Source organism: Myodes glareolus, chromosome 8 (genome assembly GCF_982192425.1).
Source record: "Myodes glareolus chromosome 8, mMyoGla1.1, whole genome shotgun sequence".
Classification (NCBI taxonomy): Eukaryota; Metazoa; Chordata; class Mammalia; order Rodentia; family Cricetidae; genus Myodes; species Myodes glareolus.
Window position 1 is genome coordinate 44,585,275 of NC_142033.1, and position 20,941 is coordinate 44,606,215.

A 20,941-nucleotide genomic window follows, 5' to 3' on the forward strand; every position below is an offset into this window, starting at 1 on the left:
AGGCTGTAATGCAGATGACTAGCCTCACTTCCATGCTATGTTAGAACCTTAAAGATAAGGGAATACAAAAGAGCTGAGCATTGCGACTCTTAAGAATTTGCACATACTTATGTCAAAATATGTTTTAAATGCAGTCTTCATTTCTCTTTAGTCAAAAGTATTTATTTATTCAGATGAATTATAAGTTTTGTGGTGGTCTGAGCTACAGAATAATTATGTCTGAAAAAATTTTGTTATGGTGAAAAGTTTGACAGCCTTGCTTTGGTAAATAGATAACTTATTGGACTTTTCTATTTGCTATTTGAAATTCTGCTTATACACATTCCAGAACATTTGTACACACACACACACACACACACACACACACACACATATACTTGTATATATGTATATATAGTAGAAAATGACTAGCTACTATATTTTTGGAAAGAGTTGCCCTAGAAAAAGCACAGTTTTGAGGTTTCTTTCCTATAAATCAATGCAGTTTGAAGATACAGGATGTTTTCTTGAAATTGCTCCTCTCCAGGTATGTTACCAGCTGAGAGGGGTTATGTAAAATGAGGTTGAAGGTTTTAAGTGATACTTAGATATTATATTATCGAACTGCTTACATTTGTTTACTGAGTATTAGAATTTAGATCCTTTCTCTTAAGATTTTCTTGGTTTTCTGAACCAGCTTAAATGGTACTGTAGCAATTTCTTTTGTTCATAGGCAGTGATCTTGGTTACATTCATGTGGGTCTTGTAGGCTAGCAGGGCCATATGTAACTGTTTTTAAATCCAGAGTTAGTGACTTCATTGTCAAATGAGTGATATATATTAAGAAGACCATAGGAAGAGTTGGTTTGGGAGGTAAGAATTGGGCTTATCATTTTGGACTCTTGTGGAATAATATTGAAGTTGTGATGTTGCTATAGAATAATTAAACAGTGCTTTTATATTTTTTGCACTCTTCCATCTTAATCATCTTTTCCATTGTCATCCTGTAATCCCCCCAAAGATTCAAATGAGGATAATTCAACTTCCATCTTTCCTTATGGAGAGACATTTCTCTTCCAGAGACTAGAAAGTTCCAAGGTTAGTCTCATTCATTTTATTTTATGTTTCATAAGCAGTTATTTGTTGTATAGCTTATCCATGCCTTTTCATTTTCCTATGAACTATTGGAATGGTGCTTTACAATGAGATTTGCCAACAGTAAAATTTCAGCTTGGTCAGTTGTGATAATCTGTGCCTCTAGCTATGGGTTATGAAGACACATTTTCACTTTGACTTCAGAAGTTTAGAATAGTGCATTGAAGAATGCACAGTGTAACTTGCCACATTAAAATGATTAAACATTGATAAAGGATAAACCTCCCTAGGCTTTTATTGGCCCTATCTACAAAGGCAGTCTTCCTGAGTCTGGAAGTTTCTATTCGTACATTTTATTCAGGTTAATAACTGGAGTTTTGTTTCTAGTACTTCTCCTCATTTACTATTTTATTTCTCAGACTTGATAAAAGAAACATGGGAGAAAAGTACATACATTTTAGAAGCAGCTAAGGAAGTAACTCAGTGGCAAAGTACTTGTCTGACATGTACAAGGCCTTGGGTCTGATTCATTGCTGCTCTCAATGAGATAAAACAGAAACAGCTAAAATCCACAACCAAACAAATCATATAGGGGTGTTAAAGTTTGTAAGTTCTACTGTTAGTTACATTGTTTATTCTTACTTAATATACTGAGGTAATTTAAATACTGAGGACATCAGAAATTGATGTTTTCATTTAAATTGTTTTTGAACTGAAAAATGATCTCAGCAATTAAATTAGTTTAATAAAAATCTCAAATATTGTAGGTATTGGTAAAGTGTAGCTACACCATACATAATTACCTAAACTAACTCACCAAACAATGAATGCATTTTTTTAACAGAAAAGATCTATAAAGAATGAGTTTTGGCCCCATGAAGATAAAGTCAAAGAGGATGCAGCCACTATAAGGAACTCAATCTTAACCAAGTCAAGGTATGCCTGTTACTGCTGATGTAGATGTTTTACTCTTTCTATAATGTTGCAGTTCTAAGAAAGGAGCTTACCTTGTCAAGCTTGGAGCTTTTCTTTTCTTCCTGAATGTTTACTGGGCAGTATTCATTTTAATACTTGACCTGCCATGTGTAAATGGAGGAGCTGCTTTAAGTCTAGAAACTGAGTGGTATTCTATAGTGGGTTATTTTTGTCTCCTACTAACTGTGTCCATTCATCCTTGCCTAATGTGGTGAGTATGTGGTGATTGTACTCGCATGGTTCTCCCTAGATAATTGATTTGATGTTTATTAAACTTAGTTTTCTCAGCTCTGCTTGTGCACTTTACAAAGCATCTTAAAGACACAGTAAGTTAAGAAGACATACAGATTAATATAGAATATCTCATTGATAAAGATGGAAATAGAATATCCAAGTATTTTATTTATAATGAATTTGCTTTAAAATATATATTAACTGTGTATTTGACTCCAAAGTTTATATTTACTGGAATGCACTTTTAAAGGCTAAGCATATTCCTATAGATTTCAGAAATAACACAATAAGTTCAATAATTTATATGAAATAAATCTCATTACAAAGACGTTTTCCTATAATCAATGAGACAGAATACAGGTCTATACATCTTTCAGTTTCAAGGCTCTGAACACTGTTTCTTAAATAGTCATATAACCTATCCATTGCCCATTTTATATCATAAAATATTCTTATTACTTACTAAGGATGCATTATTTATTTTAAACTCAAGTAAATCAGAGTACCCTCAAATATGTATTGTGTATTTTGAAAACATGTGACATTCTTGTAAGCATGTAACAGTTTATTTGCCATTAGGTCTTTACTCTTGAAGATGGGCTGTTTGTTAGTAAAGAGAAAAAAGAAACTGTTCAAAACCACACTCAGCTTAAAATTGTACAAATGTAATAAGTCCTTTACGTCAGAAATTCACTGTTAAGAAGAATACATGACGGCTTGGTTATTCAGGTAACACATAGAGACCTAAACCTAGACTTCGTATTTCTCTCAGGCAGAGTTGGGCTTTAGTATGCTGGATTATTTCTCATATTCACTTCACTTTCTACGTTAACTTTCCACAGCTAATACTGTTGTGAATTTACTTGAGTTAAAAATTAATAATGCATCCTTAGTAAGTAATAAGAATCTTTTATGATATAAAATGGGCAATGGATAGGTTACATGACTGTTTTAGAAACAGTGTTTGGAGCCTTGAAGCTGAAAGATGTATAGACCTGTATTCTGTCTCATTGATTATAGGAAAACTTCTTTGTAATGAGATTTATTTCATATAAATTATTGAACTTATTGTGTTGTTTCTGAAATCTGTAGGAATATGCTTAGCCTTTAAAAGTGCATTCCAGTAAATATTACACCCTACTTGGCTTTTGCCTTGTGATAGACAGTACCGCTTGCTTGCCTGTTTGCTAGCAATGTGGTACGGGGTTGTCCTCTAGCATCGGAACCTACTACTGAGCTGTCAGCCTTGTTCTCTGCTGTGCTGCCTTAGGGTGGAACACAGAGTCCTTCTAGCAGATTAGACATGTAGATTAGACAAGTGGGAACTCATGTCTTTAAATAGTTGAACCCATGGTTCACTATGCTGCCTGGAGATTGAGTAGGATGTTTATTTGTGCTCTTTATGATGTTTAAATTTTGAAGGAAAAAGATGTTTTGTTTTTTCCTCCCCTTGTTACATTGTTACCTGCACTTAACCTCCTAAGGATAGAATATGGTTAAATTATATGTAAGACTTTTTATAGTGTTTGCATATGTCATAGGATAATAGGATGTTTCTATTGATTTTTTTTTCTAGATAAGGGATGTGAGTGTGTGTGTGATAGAGAAGGGTGGAGGGAGTAAGGGAAAGAGAAAGGGAGGTAGAGAGAGAACATGTTTGTATGTTCACCTGAATGCAGGTTTTCATGAGTCTCGAGACCAGAAGTCAATGTTACATGTTTTCCTCAATTGTTCTAATAAATTTTGTACTTTCTAAGACAGGGCTTCTTTATTAACCTGGTGCTCTCTGATTGGCTAATGTGGTTTGCTAGCAAGCCCAAGGGATCCTACTGTCACTGCCTCTCCACTACTGGGATTATAGACACACATAGTTCTTTCTGGCTTGTATATGGGTTCAATGGATCTAAACTCAGATCCTCATAGTTGAGTGGATAGTTCTAAAAGCGTTTGTAAAATTACAAAATTGGGTAATTGAACAATTAAGACCTTGTGGCCTAAATTTTCTGTGGTTGTTTGGTTTTAAAAATTTAATTGACATCTTAAATTAGCCACATCATTTTGAATTTGATTACTATTCTTTCCTATTTAGCATAAATGATAGCAGCAATGAAAATGCAAGTGGAGACAAAGTAGAAGACATTTGGATTCCTCGAGAGGATAAAAATACTCTCCCAAAGGACTCTGCTTCTGAGTCAGAATACTCAACAGTAGAGGAATGCTTCCAGAGTTTAAGAAGAAAAAATTCGAAGGCTTCTAAGTCTAGGACTCAAAAAGCCTTCTACTTGGACCCCTTTAATAGGCACAGTTATCCTTTAAGCTCCACAAGTGGAAATACTGATTCGTCAACCATCTCAAATGTCATCTCTCCCTACGCCTGCTATTATGGATCCTCTGCAGCAAAGGTCAAATCTGGATGGCTGGACAAACTGTCTCCTCAAGGGTATGCATTGATTCATTTTATTCCCTTGTTAGCCACTTTGATAAATTCAGGCTTATTCATTTCTAAATCTGCCAGTTTTCTATATCCTCTTCATATTCCAATGTTAAATGCTTTTTTAATTTTTTTATTGATTTCATTTAGCTATACATTTTTCTCTGCTTCCCTCCCTTTCTCTCCCCTCCCGATCTACCCTCTCCCATTGTCCCTATGCATCCAATTCACTCAGGAGTTCTTGTCTTTTTCTTCTTCCCATGTAGATTAGATCCATGTATCTCTCTCTTAGCATCCTTGTTATTGTCTAGGTTCTCTGGGATTGTGAATTGTAGGCTGGTTTTATTTTCTTTTTTAGTCTTAAACCATCCTTTATGTCTAAAAGTCACCTAAAAGTGAGTACATATGATGTTTGTCTCTCTGGGTCTGAGTTACCCACTCAATATGATGTTTTCTCAATCTATTCATTTGCCTGCAAATCTCAAGATGTCATTATTTTTCCTGCTGTGTAGTACTCCATTGTATAAATGTACTACATTTTCCTTGTTCATTATTCAGTTAAGAGACATTTAGATTGTTTTCAGGTTCTGACTATGACAAACAATGCTGCTATGAACATAGTTGAACACATGTCCTTGTGCATGATTAGCATCCTTTGGGTATATACCCAAGAGTGGTATTGCTGGGTCTTGAGAAAGGTTGTTTCCCAATTTTCTGAGAAATTGCCATACTGATATCCAAAGGGACTGTACCAATTTGCACTCCCACCATCAATGCAGGAGTGTTCCCTTTTTCCCACCTCCTCTCCAGCATAAGTTGTCATCAGTGTTTTTGATCTTGGCCATTTTTAAAGGGGTAAGATGAAATCTCAGAGTTGTTTTGATTTGCATTTCTCTGATGACTAAGAATATTGAGCATTTTCTTAAGTGTCTTTTAGTCATTTTAAATTTCTCTGTTGAGATTTCTATGTTTAGGTCTGCACCCCCCACTTTTTTTTTTTTACTGGATTATTTGTTCTTTTGATGACCAATTTCTTGAGTTCTTTGTATATTTTGGAGATCAGCCTTCTGTCTGCTATGGGGTTGGTGAAGATCTTTTTCAAATCTGTAGGCTGACGTTTTGTCTTGTTGACTGTGTCCTTTGCTTTACAGAAGCTTTTCAGTTTCAGGAGGTTCCATTTGTTAATTGTTTCTCTCAGTGTCTGTACTACTGGCGTTATATTTAGGAAGTGGCCTCCTGTGCCAATGCGTTCAAGTGTACCTCCCACTTTTTCTTCCATGAGGTTCAATGTGATTGGCTTTATGTTGAGGTCTTTGATCCATTTGGACCTGAGTTTTGTGCATGGTGATAGATATGGATCTATTTTCACTCTTCTACATGTTGATATCCAGTTATGCCAGCACCATTTGTTAAATATGCTTTCTTTTTTCCATTTTGTATTTTTTGCTACTTTGTCAAAGATAAGATGTTCGTAGGTGTGTGGATTAATATCTGGGTCTTCAATTTGATTTCATTGGTCTTCCATTCTGTTTTTATGCCAGTAATAGGCTGTTTTCAGTACTGTAGCTCTGTAGTAGAATTTGAAGTCAGGTAACATGATGCTTCCAGAAGTTCCTTTATTGTACAGAATTGTTTTTCTCTCCTGGGTTTTTTACCCTTGCATATGATGTGGAGTACTGTTCTTTTGAGGTCTGATGGAATTTTGATGGGCATTACATTAAATCTGAAGATTGTTTTTGGTAAGGTTGCCATTTTTACTATGTTAATTCTACCTACCCAATAGTATGGTACATCTTTCCATTTTCTGGTATCCTCTTCAATTTCTTTCTTCAGAGATTTAAAGTTCTTGTCATATAGGTCTTCCACTTATTTGGTTTGAGTTACTCCAAAATATTTTATGCTATTTGTAGCTATTATAGAGGGTGATGTTTATGTGATTTTTTTTCTCAGCCCATTTATCATCTGTGTAAAGGAGGGTTACTGATTTTTTTTTGAGTTAATCTTGCATCCTGATATATTACTGAAAGTGTTAATGAGTTGAAGTCCCTTGGTAGAATTTTTGGTGTTGCTTATGTAAACTATTACATCATCAGCAAATTGTGAGAGTTTGATTTTTTTTTGTGATTTTGTATCCCCTTGATCTTCTTTTGGTGTCTTATTGCTCTAGCTAGGACCTCAGGAACTATACAGAGTAGATATGGAGAGAGTGGACAGCCTTGTCTTGTTCCTGATTTCAGTGGGATCACTGTGAATTTCTCTCCATTTTTCCAGCACATGCTTGGAAATACTGTGTCCTAGGCCTGTAGAGTATTTGAAGGGCAGTGCTGTAGTAAGGCTTACCATAAAATAATTTCAAGTTATGAGTTCACCTCCAGTCTCTTAATGTTATTGTCTAACTTGATAATAAAATGTACTTTCCTACATCCCACTTCATAGCAAAACTAAGCAATACAGACAGAGTTACCATTACTCAGTTCATGCTGTTTAGATTCTCCTTGTATCATAGCAGTTTCTGTTTGAGAATAAAGAGCTTATTGTAGTTAGGGAAGAGAACATCATTTTTTCAAATTTAGATCGTTGCTATTATTGGTCTGGGATCCTGATTTTTTTTATTAATGTGAGTAAATTAGAAGTCTAGGATCTTTATTTTACTTAAAGAATTTTAATGTCTATTTTACATTTTAATACATATTATTAATATAACTTTACTATGGCATTTTCATATTTTGATTGTACCGTTTTAGTTTTTCTATGTATCTCAGAAAGTCAGAACCCTTAAATATAATTTTAAAACAAATTTATCATTTCAGATACTTACAAATAATATTCTTGCACATCTTCTTTATATTGTGCAGGGATGAATGAGATTTTTAGTTAAAATTCTCTTCTGTCATCGCAACTTTTTGATTTAAACTCATTTGTTTTCCCTTTAAAAATTATTACATTATTTGGCGGTAACATTTCTCATGTTTAAGTAGCTAGTATGAGTTCTGCTGTGTGCAGTTTTTCTGTGTTGTTCCCCCATGACTTTTCTGCGTAGCTTTGCAGAATAATTTTAGGAGCAAAAGATCTATTAGAAGCAAATCTGCATAGTAAAAGTAGGAATAATATTTCCTAGATGGTACAGCTAGGAATTTGAGTCTTGGTCAGGTAATTACTGGCCATGAAGTCTCTGTTCTTTGGAAACAGATTTTAAATAGAATGCAGCATTGTATATCTTACTGAAATTTATGGTATTCTTTCTTCTGACATTGCGATGACAAACTACTTTCCTGTGTACATTTTCTCTTTTATTTGTCAGTTGTCAGGATTATTGGTAAGTGCATATTTAAATATCAGAAACAAGGACAGTATTCATGTATATAAATCATAGAATAAAGCAGTAGAAAGAAAAAGAAGCTACAATATCTTCCAGTGTTTCATGTGTGTGAAGTATACATGGTTAGGGAAGTGTAGGTGTGATTGAAAATGACCGCCAGAAGAGCCAGAGGCTTCTTGCTGTGCATTGCTCTGAAGATTTCCTGGCTGGACTGCAGTGGTCTGCCACACTTCATACACTTGCTATGTTTATGCTCTGGGCACATTGAGAAAGCGTGACCACTTTTAGCCACCTCTGGGATAATTAGAGTGTTTTCCTTTTTCTTTTATCAAAACATTGATTTTTCCCTTTCCATGAGAACCTGTCTACAGGGAAATGATGTAATTTTAGACTTACATTTTTCCATTTTGGGGAAAATAATGAGTGTTTTTTTTCTGGCTTAATCATTTTCATTTGGGTAATAGTATGACTGAAGATTAGAAAGTATACAATATAGTTTTTCATGAGGTACTTTAAAAAACTCTTGTATGTGGTAATATTTCTCTGACTTAAAAGAGATACTGGTAACTGGCCAGCAAACACATATTAGGGTCTATGTGGAATCAGAAACTTGCCCTTTTCCTGGTTGGATTTGTGGGCTCTTTGAGGCTGTTTATGATGCTCACTCATCTTCTAAGGTGACCTTCCTCATTTCTTCCACTGAACTCACTAAGTTTGATTCATGACCAGTTTACTCTGGTTCATATTGTACCAACAGACATGACATTCTGAATTCCGTAACCACACAAAGCCAAGTGCCCTTACATGCCCAATTGGTAGCTAATTTAAGCAATGTTTTCTATTGCGACTGTTGGACTCAGTTTCTACAGCTGGAACACAGATATGATGAAGATGTAATGCAGCGCATGAGGCTGTATGATCAAAAAATTATTTGAAATTCATATGGGGGCGGGCAGTTTTTCTTTAAGACCCTGAAAAGCATTAGCTTGAGAGATGGTTGGCTCATATCTCATATAACTATTGTATTCCAGACAAAAAAACAGAATGAAAAGTGAAATAGTAAAGTAGGAAAGCTACTTTGTGTTCTACTCAACACGGAAGCACTAAAGAGCAAGAGAATTCTTCGGGGGGTCTCTGTATCAGCACTGTTCTGCCCAGAATGTTCTCACAGAAAGCATCATGACCACGCCCCTCACCCACATTCTTTCTTTAATGCCTCGTTTGTGTTTGGCATCATAAAAATATTTCTTACAAACTGACTTTGATCATGTGATTTTCGTCTAAAGGCTTCATATGCTGTAATCTCTTGATTCCTTCGACATTACCTCCTTAGCAGAAGTCATCTACCTTACTTTGGGTCACCGCATTTCCCTCTCAGTAATTACCTATTACTGCATACATATTTAGTATTTGTCAATGAAAGAGCCCCTAAAAAGCTTTGTATTAAGCATCATTTTCCTTTAATTTTTCTAGGACAGAACTGTTTTAAATCTACAGGGACTTGGTAATATAAGCAGATGAATTCAATGCTTTGTTCGTATATAAAAATGTACAGGTGGCCTTGAAAGCAGAGGGTGTTCATTAGCAGAGCAGTGACCTCTTGGTGCTTTTGTAATTGGTTTGCCTTAAGGCCATATGTATGAATGATCAAAATACAGTATTAAGATAATAATACTTTTCCAAGTAGTATTTGCAGGTGTCCTCATTCAGGAGTGACTTTTGAGCAGATAATAAAATATGGTCTTACTGTACATGATTGAATACATATTTACTTTTGAAATGGGTACAGCAATGTTGTAATCATAAGTTTACAATTTTATAAAGAAATTCATTTATTGTTACCGTATAGCAGAAGAAACAATGAGACTTTTCCAGTTGAATTTAAGTTATAAAATGTTAGGCAGGCATACTGGTGTGCATCTTCAATCCCAGTATTCAGGAAGCAGAGGTAAATGTAACAATCCAAGTTTGAGGTAAGCTTACTCAAGTCTTGAGTATAAGTAACTTGAATATAGTACAGCTGAGACTAATGGTTTAGGAAATTATATAGCAAAGCTGTTTTGGGAATGTATCTCAGTAGTAGACTGTCTACCTAACACACACAAAGTCTTGGCTTCAATTCCCCAATACTATAGGAAAAAATATATGGAAGAAGCTTTAAAAATGGAATTCAAGAGACTCATAAAACAGTATTAGTGGTTGCCATTCCCTTTGGTTTGCCCCAGAATTTGAAAGTAAGTCCTTATTGCTGAAGACACCACACACTTCAGATACAGGACTTGGATGAATAGAGCATGAACTGACCTGGAAGTTTCCTTTCTGAGGACTAGCTCTCATAGTATCTGAAGGTACTTTGCAAGCTCCCACGGAAGAAGGAAAAATCAGTAGTCCAACCCAGCCATAACGCCTGTAAGCCATGACAATGATTAGCATAGCAAGATTTCCCCAACGGTGCAATCATGCCACTTATATTTTGGAGGTAGGCACAGGGCACATGTAGCCAACAGCTGCCTACCTGTTTAAGAGAAGGCAAGTCATGCTTGTCTGTGTACACAGCCAGCTACCTGCAGCTATGAGGCCATGTACCCTAAAGGAGACCCTATTATTACATATTCCTAAACCAGCATAATTCCTAACTGTTCTGAATACTTATCTGTATATACATAGCTAAATGCTGCTTTCCGACACAATCAAAGAAGCTACTTTTTGAAGTAGAAAGAGACGATTACAGAAAGCCACTACTGGTTAAAATGCGGACAGCAAATCACAGGGTGCCTAGCTCATGTGTGTAAGGCTCAGAGAACATGGGACAAAAGGAGCGGGAAAGAGTGTAATAGCAGCACACCGGGATATCTGTTGCAGGGTCGATATATGACAAGTGAGCTGCATCCACAACATCTCAAAACTGGGGTTAGCTAAGTCAGAGTAGCACAGTGGGAATACCAGCTGACGTTCCAGCACAGATGAGGGGAGTCTCAAAACACCACTCCCCATGGAGAAGAAGAGTTATATGAAATTAATGGCTGCTGAGAGAGGGAAAATCAATTTAGTCTAGAGGAAATCTCCTGATTATCCAGTCCTAAGTGGTGGTCATCCCTACACACACACACACACACACACACACACACACACGCTCATTCGATAATAACTCAAGAAGCTATCATGAGTTTAAGAGGGAGAGGAGGAAATGAGGGAGAACAAGGGTTCAAAATAATGTAAATATAGAACTTATATATTAATCTTTCCAAAAATTATTTAAATACTGAGCTGTTACTAGTGTTTCGAGTATGATAAAACATGAATAAAACATATTTGGTGATACTTGGTTTTAAAAATATCTGATTAGATTGTGAGAATCAATTCCTGACTTATAATTAATAATCTCAGTTTTTTCGTATCTGTATAGGAACAGGCATGAAAAACTGCATCTATTTTATCCTGTCATTTCTCCATTTTTAACTTGGAAGAGGAATGCAGGGTATTATAAAAGACAGAGAACATGCCTGATTGTGCTATACATTTTCTAGGAGATGCATGTTGAAACCTTCAAGACCATCCATAATACAGACACTCTTTCTGATATTTAAATACACTCTTTTATAAGTGTTTGTGTGTATAGAGTAACAGTTTCAGCGTATTTAGAAAAGCAAAGATATATATTAAGGAATTCACATTTCATTTGACAGAATCTTGTAAAATTTTATTTTTTTTTAATTCCTATAACTGTGTTGTCAAAATTCAAACCGTGGGACTGCCTGACATGACATATGAATACCATATGGATATTATTAGACTAAATTGATTTTTCCCTCTCTCAGCAGCCATTAATTTCATATAGCTCTTCTTCTCCATGGGGAGTGGTGTTTTGAGACTCCCCTCATCCGTGCTGGAATGTCAACTGGTATTCCCACTGGTCATACCAACTGGAATTCCATGACATATGAAGACTGAACATATGAGGGTAGCACAGAAAGCAGTTAGTGAATATGATTGCTGAGGAATCAGTGGAGGGCTACGTACAGGATCAAGATGCCTCATTGGCCTTTCTGTAGCCTCCACTAAGGGCAGCAAACAAATATCCAATGATAAACCATCGGCAGAGAAAGGGGCAGAGGGTACAGCTGTAAGGTTGCAGGGCCTTGAGTAATGCTCCTTCAAAGGTGTCTGAGAGGGAGGGAGCATCATTTGTTGTTGGACACGGATAATACTTTGTAGTGGCATTTTAGAAGAAACACTTCTAAGGCTGTCACCAGGGAAATTGCTTGGAGGCAGGTGCGGCGAGGAAATACCGCAGAGTGGGACAGAGCACCCGTCAGACCAAAGTGATTGTTGATACCATTTTTTATCACAAATGGAAGAAGAAAATGCTCTATGACTGGTGGGGGGAAAGCTGTCAGTGCAATTAGACTTCCAGTTCTATGCCAAGGGAAGGTCAGATCAAACAAGCCTTGGGTCAGACCAGGTGAGTCCAACCTGTGACGTGCTTGGGAATTTAGAATTCATGATGTTTGTGCCTTTGTCTGGGAGTGATGTCACAGCCAGTGTCCAGTCACCTGGGCTGTGCGAGGAGGGCAGTTGCCCACTCTGATGCAGGAATGTGGGTATCTCAGATGTCCCTGTGATGCTTTCCAAATATAAGGCTGGGAGTGGAAAGTGACTGTGGGAATCTGGCACGTTTATTTTTCTGACCGAAATGTTAAGTAGCAATTACCTGGTAGAACTGAAAGTTGAATCCAAATCCTTGATTATAATCGTCTTTTTATACTGGTGAAACAGCTGCGCATTTTGCAAATGAGTTATTACCTGTAAAGGCTGCGACAAGAAGACAGAACACTTTATCTGCAGTCCGAGGGGGAAATATTGCTTTTAGTTTCCATTAAAGTAAACGGACTAATTCACTCTGACTGAAGAAAAATGCAAAAGGTCATGGGAGCCAGACAGGCTAAATTAGAATTGCCGAGACTCCGTTCTTTCAAAATGTCACTCAAACCTGCATAGAACTTGGCACCTGCATTTCCCTCATCCTAGTATAAGGTCAAGACCAAGGTCAGCTTTGTAGGAGGATCCTTGGAGTTGACTCTTAATTGGTGCTCAGCAAACCTCAGTCTTCTGTCTCTTCACTTTTATTGCCGATGACCTTCGGCCTTGTTACTGTCAGGGAGTCCTCGTCATTTTCTTACCTTGGCAGACATAAGGTAAAGAAGTCGTCTGTTCACCTTGGTCTTGGAGAGCCCAGTCCCTTTGACTGCTCCTGGAAGCACATTTTTAAGTCAGAAAGTTTTCTAAACAAGCAAAGATGCAGGCAGAAATATATGGCAACTCTGCTTCCTTCACAGATTATTCACACATGAGCATGTATGTATATATATATATATATACACACATGCACACATGTACATACACATACAGCTCAGGATTCACATGGAATTATGACATTTGTGACAACGAGGATATAGCTGGATGGTTCTGTGTGTAGTGAAATAGCCCAACATTACTTAGATTTGAAAATGTAAAATCAGTCTCCTAGAAGCTGAGTGTAGAATAGTGGTTACCAGTGGGAGAGAGTCAGTCAAGGTTGCTCCAGCAGTACTGAGTTATATTTGAATGGGAGTAAACTCTGGTGTTCATGTCTTAGCAATGTGAATTGAATCAGCACAATGATGTAGTTCAAAGAGAAGTTATTTAGGGACTACCATAAAATTATACATGTCTAAGATGGTAGATACATTAATCACCTTGAGTTAGTCATAATAAAATATATGCCTAAATGGACACATTCACCTTCTACCTTATAAATATAGGCAAATAATACTATACTAGCAAAACTAAAGTCCAAAAAATAACAATTGGCTTTCACCTTTACTTCTAAAACTCTTGTGATCTTGAATTTTTTTTTTTTTTTGCTAAACACTTTGTTTTTTTGCCCCTGGTAATATTTAAATGTAAGAACTGGAAGTTGGGTCTGAAGAAAAGTCTGTGTTTATTTTGTTGCTTAGAGCATCTGGTGAGATACTCTTAGAGACTAATGCTTGGATTTGCTTAAAAGTGAGGAAATGCACTTCATAAAACTGTTGACATTTTATAGAAAAACTGGAGAATTATTTTTCATCTCCTTCTGTTGAAATTACTTTATTCTTTGTACCAAATCCTTTAAAAGCATCACCCTTTAGAGAGGAATTAGAGACATGAATAACAAACTAAGATGAATAATTAGGTAAATAAAAATGTAGATGTCGAGACAGTAGTGTTGTAGACAGACAACCTGGATGGTTACAGAGCAGTGGCTCAGAAAGGACCGCATTTATTTTAGGATTATGCAAAGAAGGTAGATGACATCAACATCATGCTGAGTTTCCCTTTGATGCTCTTTAGAATAAATGTGACATATATTCTGAGTGTAAATACCATGGCTCGTAGCAGGCATACATTTGACAAGATGGCTTCAGGGTCATTCCTGTTGTGGATCTTAAAAGCAACAAAGTACCTCGCACTTTGCTAATGTTATTGCTTGACGTGCGTATTAGATTAAAACTCCTTTTATTTAAGGTTAAAGATGTAATCTTTAAAAGAATAAAACAAAGACATGTGTAGTGACTCAGGTCCTTTGTCCCCACACTTAGGAGTCAGAACTTCATGAGTTCCAGGCCAGCCTGGTCTACATAGTGAGTTCCAGACAAGCTACAGTCACATGGTGAGACCATGTATCAACTTCAAAATAAAACATAATAAAAGAAAACCACCACCTCACCGCCACCATTAGCAACAAAAACAACAAAAATCCCAAACCCTACTGCCCTTGACAGTGAGTTTAAAGGAGAGTACCTCTGTGTGACTCCTTCATAAACAGAGATTTAATCTCAGGCATTTACACTGCTTTGAAAGAAAGTTTTCTAAGATACACATTTTGAGACAAAACTCGACAACAGGAGTGCAAGCTGTTTTTATGAAAGCAATTGAAACTTCAAAACACCTGCCCTACCAGAGCTCAAGGGAAGAGTTTATAAAAACTGGTGATACTTCACAAGCCTTATAAATTATTCTGAAAAGGCTTCTTAAAGAAATGTTTCTTTTCAGAATGCTAAAAATAAAGGAAGCTAAAACCCAGGCTAACGAACCTCCTGTCTGTGTTACGTTTATTCCTGAAGGGATTGTGGAACAGTTTCCAAAGTTGAACTAACATATAAACTATACAGAGGCCAATCGCTATCACTTCCGGCTAACTAGCAGCATGGCTGGACTATATAGCATTAGATGTCCTGGAGACTTGTGGGTAGCTGTTAAGAAAGCAGTGCTCAGGAACAGAGTGTCTGTATTGGTAGCGTGATGGAAAAGGATTGCATAACTTACCTGTGGCTCTGTGCCTGAATCTGTAAGGTAAGGCTAATATTACTTTTCTCCTTTGGTTGTTTGGAGGATTAAATGTGTTAATGTTTGTAAGTGGTTTGGCACAATTCCTGGAACAAAGCATTATGTGTGTTACTGACTGGAACTTTAATATTTCTTCCCTGTAATGCATTATTATGTCCGATTTAACTTGCATTGCATCACACCAGGAACATGAGCTAACATGGCATTGCCTTTCATAATTCCTTTTTATTGATTTTAGAATTTCATGAAGCAGACTAAACTGATTGTGTGTGTCTGTGATATACATGTGTATATTGCATGTGTTTGTGGTGCACATGCATGCTGTGAGAGTTTGTGTGGAGGCCAGATAATCTATTTTGATCTTCCTTCTATATTTTATATTGAGGCAGGGTTTCTCATGTGAACCTAGAGATCAGGGATTTAGCTATTCTTACTATCCATCTTGCTCTGGTTATCCTCCTGTGTCTACTCCCCAAATACCAGGATACAGACAAGCTTCCACACCAATATGCCATTTATGGGAGTGCTATAACCCTGACCCCCAGTATTCATTCTTGAATGGCAGATACTTTATCCCTTGAACCATCTCTCTAGTCTCTAGTAAGTGAAGTTTCAAAGATACGTGTTACCACACAGAAAACCTTAAAGTACTTAAAATAATAATAAAAAATACAGAAGGGGGTGTGTCTTACTAGACTGTCCTCCAACTAATAAATTTCCTGCCATAGCCTCTTCAGTATTGTATTTACTTACCATGCATTGTCATGCCCAGCCAAAATTAAATTAATTTAAACTTAAAAGTAAAAAGTTTACATTGGAATTTAGAAGCAAATACTTCTCAAGATCTTCCTTTTATTATTTTGAGTTTGTAAGATTATGTTATTAAATTCAACTTTATATTTACTATGAAGTAGCATAAAACTACAAAAGGGGATGTAATTACCTTTTATTTTGTCTTCTCCTCTATCATTATTAGAATTCAGTATTGACATTTACATGCAGGAAATAGCTCATTGGATATTGACACATTTAATCAGCAACATAGATTATGCAGTGTTAATTTAATATACACCTTTTAATGTATCTTATATTGATTATTTTAATTTTAAATGAAAAAATATCAATAAATATATCACATAACAAGCCATATTTAATTTTTTCCCTAGCTTTTTATTACTATAATTGATAAACATGGTACATAGTATCCATAACGGGAAGATTTGGTACATGTACGCATTGTGAACCAGTCACCACAATGAGCGTTATTTACATGGCGTCACCTCACACAGTTCAGAGATTTTCTTTTATCCAGTGTTGGCCTACTTAAAAGCTATTCTTTTATCCAAGTTTGTATAAAAATTTATCATTAATTATAATCATCAATCTGTATGTTAGGTACCAAGAATTACCTCTTCTAAAAATTGCAAAGCTGTCCATTCATGTGTGGAACTAAAAAGGTGAATCCATGTAAGCAGAAAGCCCAGTGGTGGTTATCACGGACTAAAGACAGACGGAGGTGTGGCGAGATTTTGCTTAAAGAAAATATTTACTTGTAAACTGTACTTCTAGTTACTCCAAATTAATGATGAGCTTTTGGAGCTTTCTGTAGGCACTCGTATTTTCCCCTTAATTCAGGGTAGTCTTATAATGAATTATTTTCATGTAATCAAACTGATCCTTAGTATTAAAAAGCAAAAATATGAAAGGGAATTATGTTTCTCTACTAGTTTCTGCTGACAACATGCAAATTTGAGTGTACTTTTTCAGTACAGTACATACTTACTGTATTTACATGAACAAACAGAATCAAATGATTTTGTATTTAAGGATCTCAAATATAATGTGGAAAGTGAATGATGCAAACAAACATGTAATTAAAGTTTTTGCTGAGTGTTATATTAGTAAATTATAGAGGAGAACAAGGGGAGGCAGGAGGACCCTGTCATGGGCCGGGTTGACATTTGGTTAGAATGGCCTTTAAACCAAGATCTTGAGGACAAGAGGAATGAGCCATGTGAAGAGCCAGGTGGAAATTTCTAAGTATTGCATATGTTTTACAGGAAGACCAAGAGGCAAGGAATGTTCTAGGGATAGACAGAGGCAATGTGACTCAGAAGGATCTGTCTACAGAGTAAGTACCCGAAGGCTTACTACATGACAGAAGTGACATTTTTGCAATAAGATAGCACAGTGCCTCATTTCTCCTCTAGAAGGGTGTTCTTTTGACTACATACGACACGATGCTCATTCTATTCTTCACAGACCAGGACTTCAGTTTGACTCCATAGTAAAATTCTTAGAGATTTAACAATCTTAAGAAAACTTGATTAAAAATTGATGAGCACATGAAATAGCTACCTGTAGTTGAGAGAGCTTTATAGTTGCCGGGAAATTCTTTCTCACATTAAGACTGTTACATGACTAATGTAATGTAATGTGTTCTTTCCTCGAAGCATTGTGCTTCAGCTTGAACTGTATAGAGGACAACATGCATAGTCAAGCAAATTGCTGCATGCTCCTGGCTTTTCAAAGAATTCCGTGAGAGCTTGCGAATCCAGGCTGGGGAGGTGGCCGAGCCTGTGAAGGGCTTGTCTTTAGACTCATCAGCGCCCATGTAAAAAGTTGGACATGGTCACTCCCATCTGTTAGCCCAGATCTGGGGATGAAATGGGAAGATTCCAAGGGCTCCATAGCCCACAGTCTAACACACATGGTAAAATTATGGCTCAGTCAGTGACCCTGTCTCAAAGAAAAAAAAAAAAAAGAGGTGAAGAGTAATAGAAGACACGTGACTTCGGGGTTTTATAGGCATGGATACATACACATGTGCACACATGAGCAAACGTTCTATACATTTCCATACATAAGAACAGAGTGAAAACATATGCATCCAAATAGCTGCAACTAAATGATCTGAGTTAAGGTGTGTTAACACAGTTTCTGAGCCATTTCCACATTCAGGTCTTGCAGGCTGTGATTGAATTCCGAGTTTTCAGAAATTCACCCACCCTTCTGCAATTCTTGTTTTAAACGAAGATGATTGTATATGAGTGGGGTGTGGATGTTTTCTTCTTCTGTATTCCTGCTGTGTTTTAAAAGGACTGTGCTTAGTCATCTTCCTAGTTCTTTCAACCAGTGTGTGAGTGTGTGTGTGTGTGTGTGTGTGTGTGTGTGTGTTTTACTTGGGTCTTAGTGTTCATAGTTGGTCATAAGTAGAGAATGAGGCATTTTTGAACTTTGTCCCTGTAAAGCAGAGGTGGAGTTTGGGAGGATGGTGTTCAGGAAGTGAACAAATGTATAAAGGGACTGTGTTAACTGCTGTAGGGAAAATAGAGGTCACTTTGCAGGAAAACTCTCTGGCCGACTTTGTACTAGTTCATCAGGGAAGGAATTTTTGTGGAGGTGCTTTAGGAATAATTATTAATATTATTAAGAGAAGAAAGAGGGCATGCAGAAGGGCTTTAAGGACTGTTGTCCTCATAGATATTGATTGTATTCATTTTAAAATGGAAAATTTCCTGTTCTGCTGAGCTCTTGTATTCCCTTTCAATGTAAAGTGGGTGGGGCCCCGCACAGACTTCTCAAGTTCCCTAGTGACTGTTGGGACCGTGATGGAAGAAACTTGCCTTGTAAGAATAGGAGACTGGAAGAAAACAGTGGATGCAGAGAGGCTAGGTTATTCAGGGAGTAAGGAATGAGTGTTTATTGGTTTCTGCCTTTCCTCCCAACTGTTAGTGCTGGGAATCTGGGAACCCTTGGATTGTTGGAAGTGACAAGTCAGAAGACTAACTCTGCAGGGCATTGCTTTGAGAAGAGATAGGACATACCAAGAGATATTAGGAAGGAGCTGACAGCTGAGCGGATCAGGGGGAAGATTACCGATAGTCTGTGTGGTTGTATGAGGTTAAGTCCCTGCATGTTCTTATTAATCATTAATTCAGTATTTACATGTGAAATTGTTGTATACACTGGTGAACTTCATTTTTCTCCTGTTTGGTTATTAGGATTGGTTGAGTCAACAAATCGATGCATTTGTTAATGATTAATATGGGAATATTTCTATGTTTTACACAAGTAATAGACCTTTGGCAGGGAAACACTAAGAAGAAAAACTCTCCCACGGCCAGAAAGTTCTTTTTCTATCTTTAACTCTTCTGAAAGCCACAGGAAGTGATACCAACTCCTTAAATGTGTTGAAATACTGCAAAATAGAAGGGAGGGAGGGATGTTTGATGCTGACCTGTTTCACTTTCTGAAATAGGAGGTTAGTTTTGGTATCTATTAAAAGCACGGGGAATCTCGATGGCATCAGTCCAGGCCAGAAGTGTATAGAGGAGAAAGAAGGTACTCAAAATCTACGAACTTGAGTGTGTGGGTTTGTTGGGGGAGGGGACCAAATCAAAACAAAACCACAGAGTGTGCACAGAGGCTCCTCAATTATCTCTTGTAAAGTCAGAAAGAGTCTTCTTTAAAGTCGAAATTCCAAAGTGTAATTATTTTATTTTACCTTTGATTTTCATGTCAGAGTTTTAAACTGTATTTGCCTTTTATATGATCCTCTTTCAACTGTATTCTGTTTAAAGAGATTGTAAATGACTCTCTAATTTAAAAGAAGTTTTTCAATGCATACTTTAAATCAATAATTTGTATGTATAAATGCAATTACCAAAGCCATATTAGCTTAACAACATAATATTCATTTGCCAAAGATCAAAGTAAAGCATGACATGCACATAAGCTTAATGAGGGATGAGAGCATTGTGTAGTATGCTCAGTGAAGGATTATCTTCTTGATGGGTTCAGTGATGGTGCATGGACTCACATTTTGTTCAGCAGTGGCCCTCACTGCTATGACAGCAATGTTGTGTGTGATAGCAGTGTTGGCATTATTTTCAAGTACATACTTTATGTAACTAGAAAGTATCATTATTCACATTTTCCCTGTGTACCATGGCTATAAAGCTAGACCTGAGCATTCTTATGGCCTCCTGTTACCTATACTGCCTAACAGAACAATGGAATGTACTCAATATAATGACATTACAAATACATTTAAAATCTACATTAACGTTAATAGAATGTAAAATAACATTTTCATTTATTTTACAGAAAACGCATGTTTCAGAAGAGATGGGTGAAATTTGATGGCTTTAGCATTTCTTACTACAATAATGAAAGAGTAAGTACATTTACAGTCTTCAAAGATTATTTTACACATACTAAGTGCACTTTAGGAAACTTTAGTTAATAGTTCAGCATTTTAAAGAATAGAAAATATATTATCAACATGAAAAGAACAAGAATATGACAAAAATGACTCTTAATTTAACTTTTCATAGCCATGAGCAATCAATTTTTAGCTTATGCCTTTAATGATTATTTATCTTCTTATTTATCATCTTCTATAAACCATAGGAGATGTTTTTGTGATGTAAAGGTGAATACAACATTGCCCCTATCCACTACAAATCAAGGGATGTAAAGAAATCACATTACAAACAGAAATTTGAGAAACAGGGAGGGGTTGTCTCATTCTCTGA

General features: G+C 36.5%; 1 protein-coding gene across 2 annotated transcripts in view; it reads left to right on the top strand.

Moving 5' to 3' along the window:
- The window catches only part of Arap2 (ArfGAP with RhoGAP domain, ankyrin repeat and PH domain 2), a 170,969-nt gene that overhangs the window by 30,968 nt on the left and 119,060 nt on the right, over window positions 1–20,941 (top strand). For both annotated transcript variants that reach the window (XM_087909032.1, XM_087909033.1), the window contains exons 4-7: window positions 1,001–1,077; window positions 1,919–2,010; window positions 4,373–4,723; window positions 20,511–20,580. In XM_087909032.1, coding sequence (XP_087765158.1) covers window positions 1,001–1,077; window positions 1,919–2,010; window positions 4,373–4,723; window positions 20,511–20,580 — 590 coding nt within the window. The remainder of the gene's footprint in view (window positions 1–1,000; window positions 1,078–1,918; window positions 2,011–4,372; window positions 4,724–20,510; window positions 20,581–20,941) is intronic.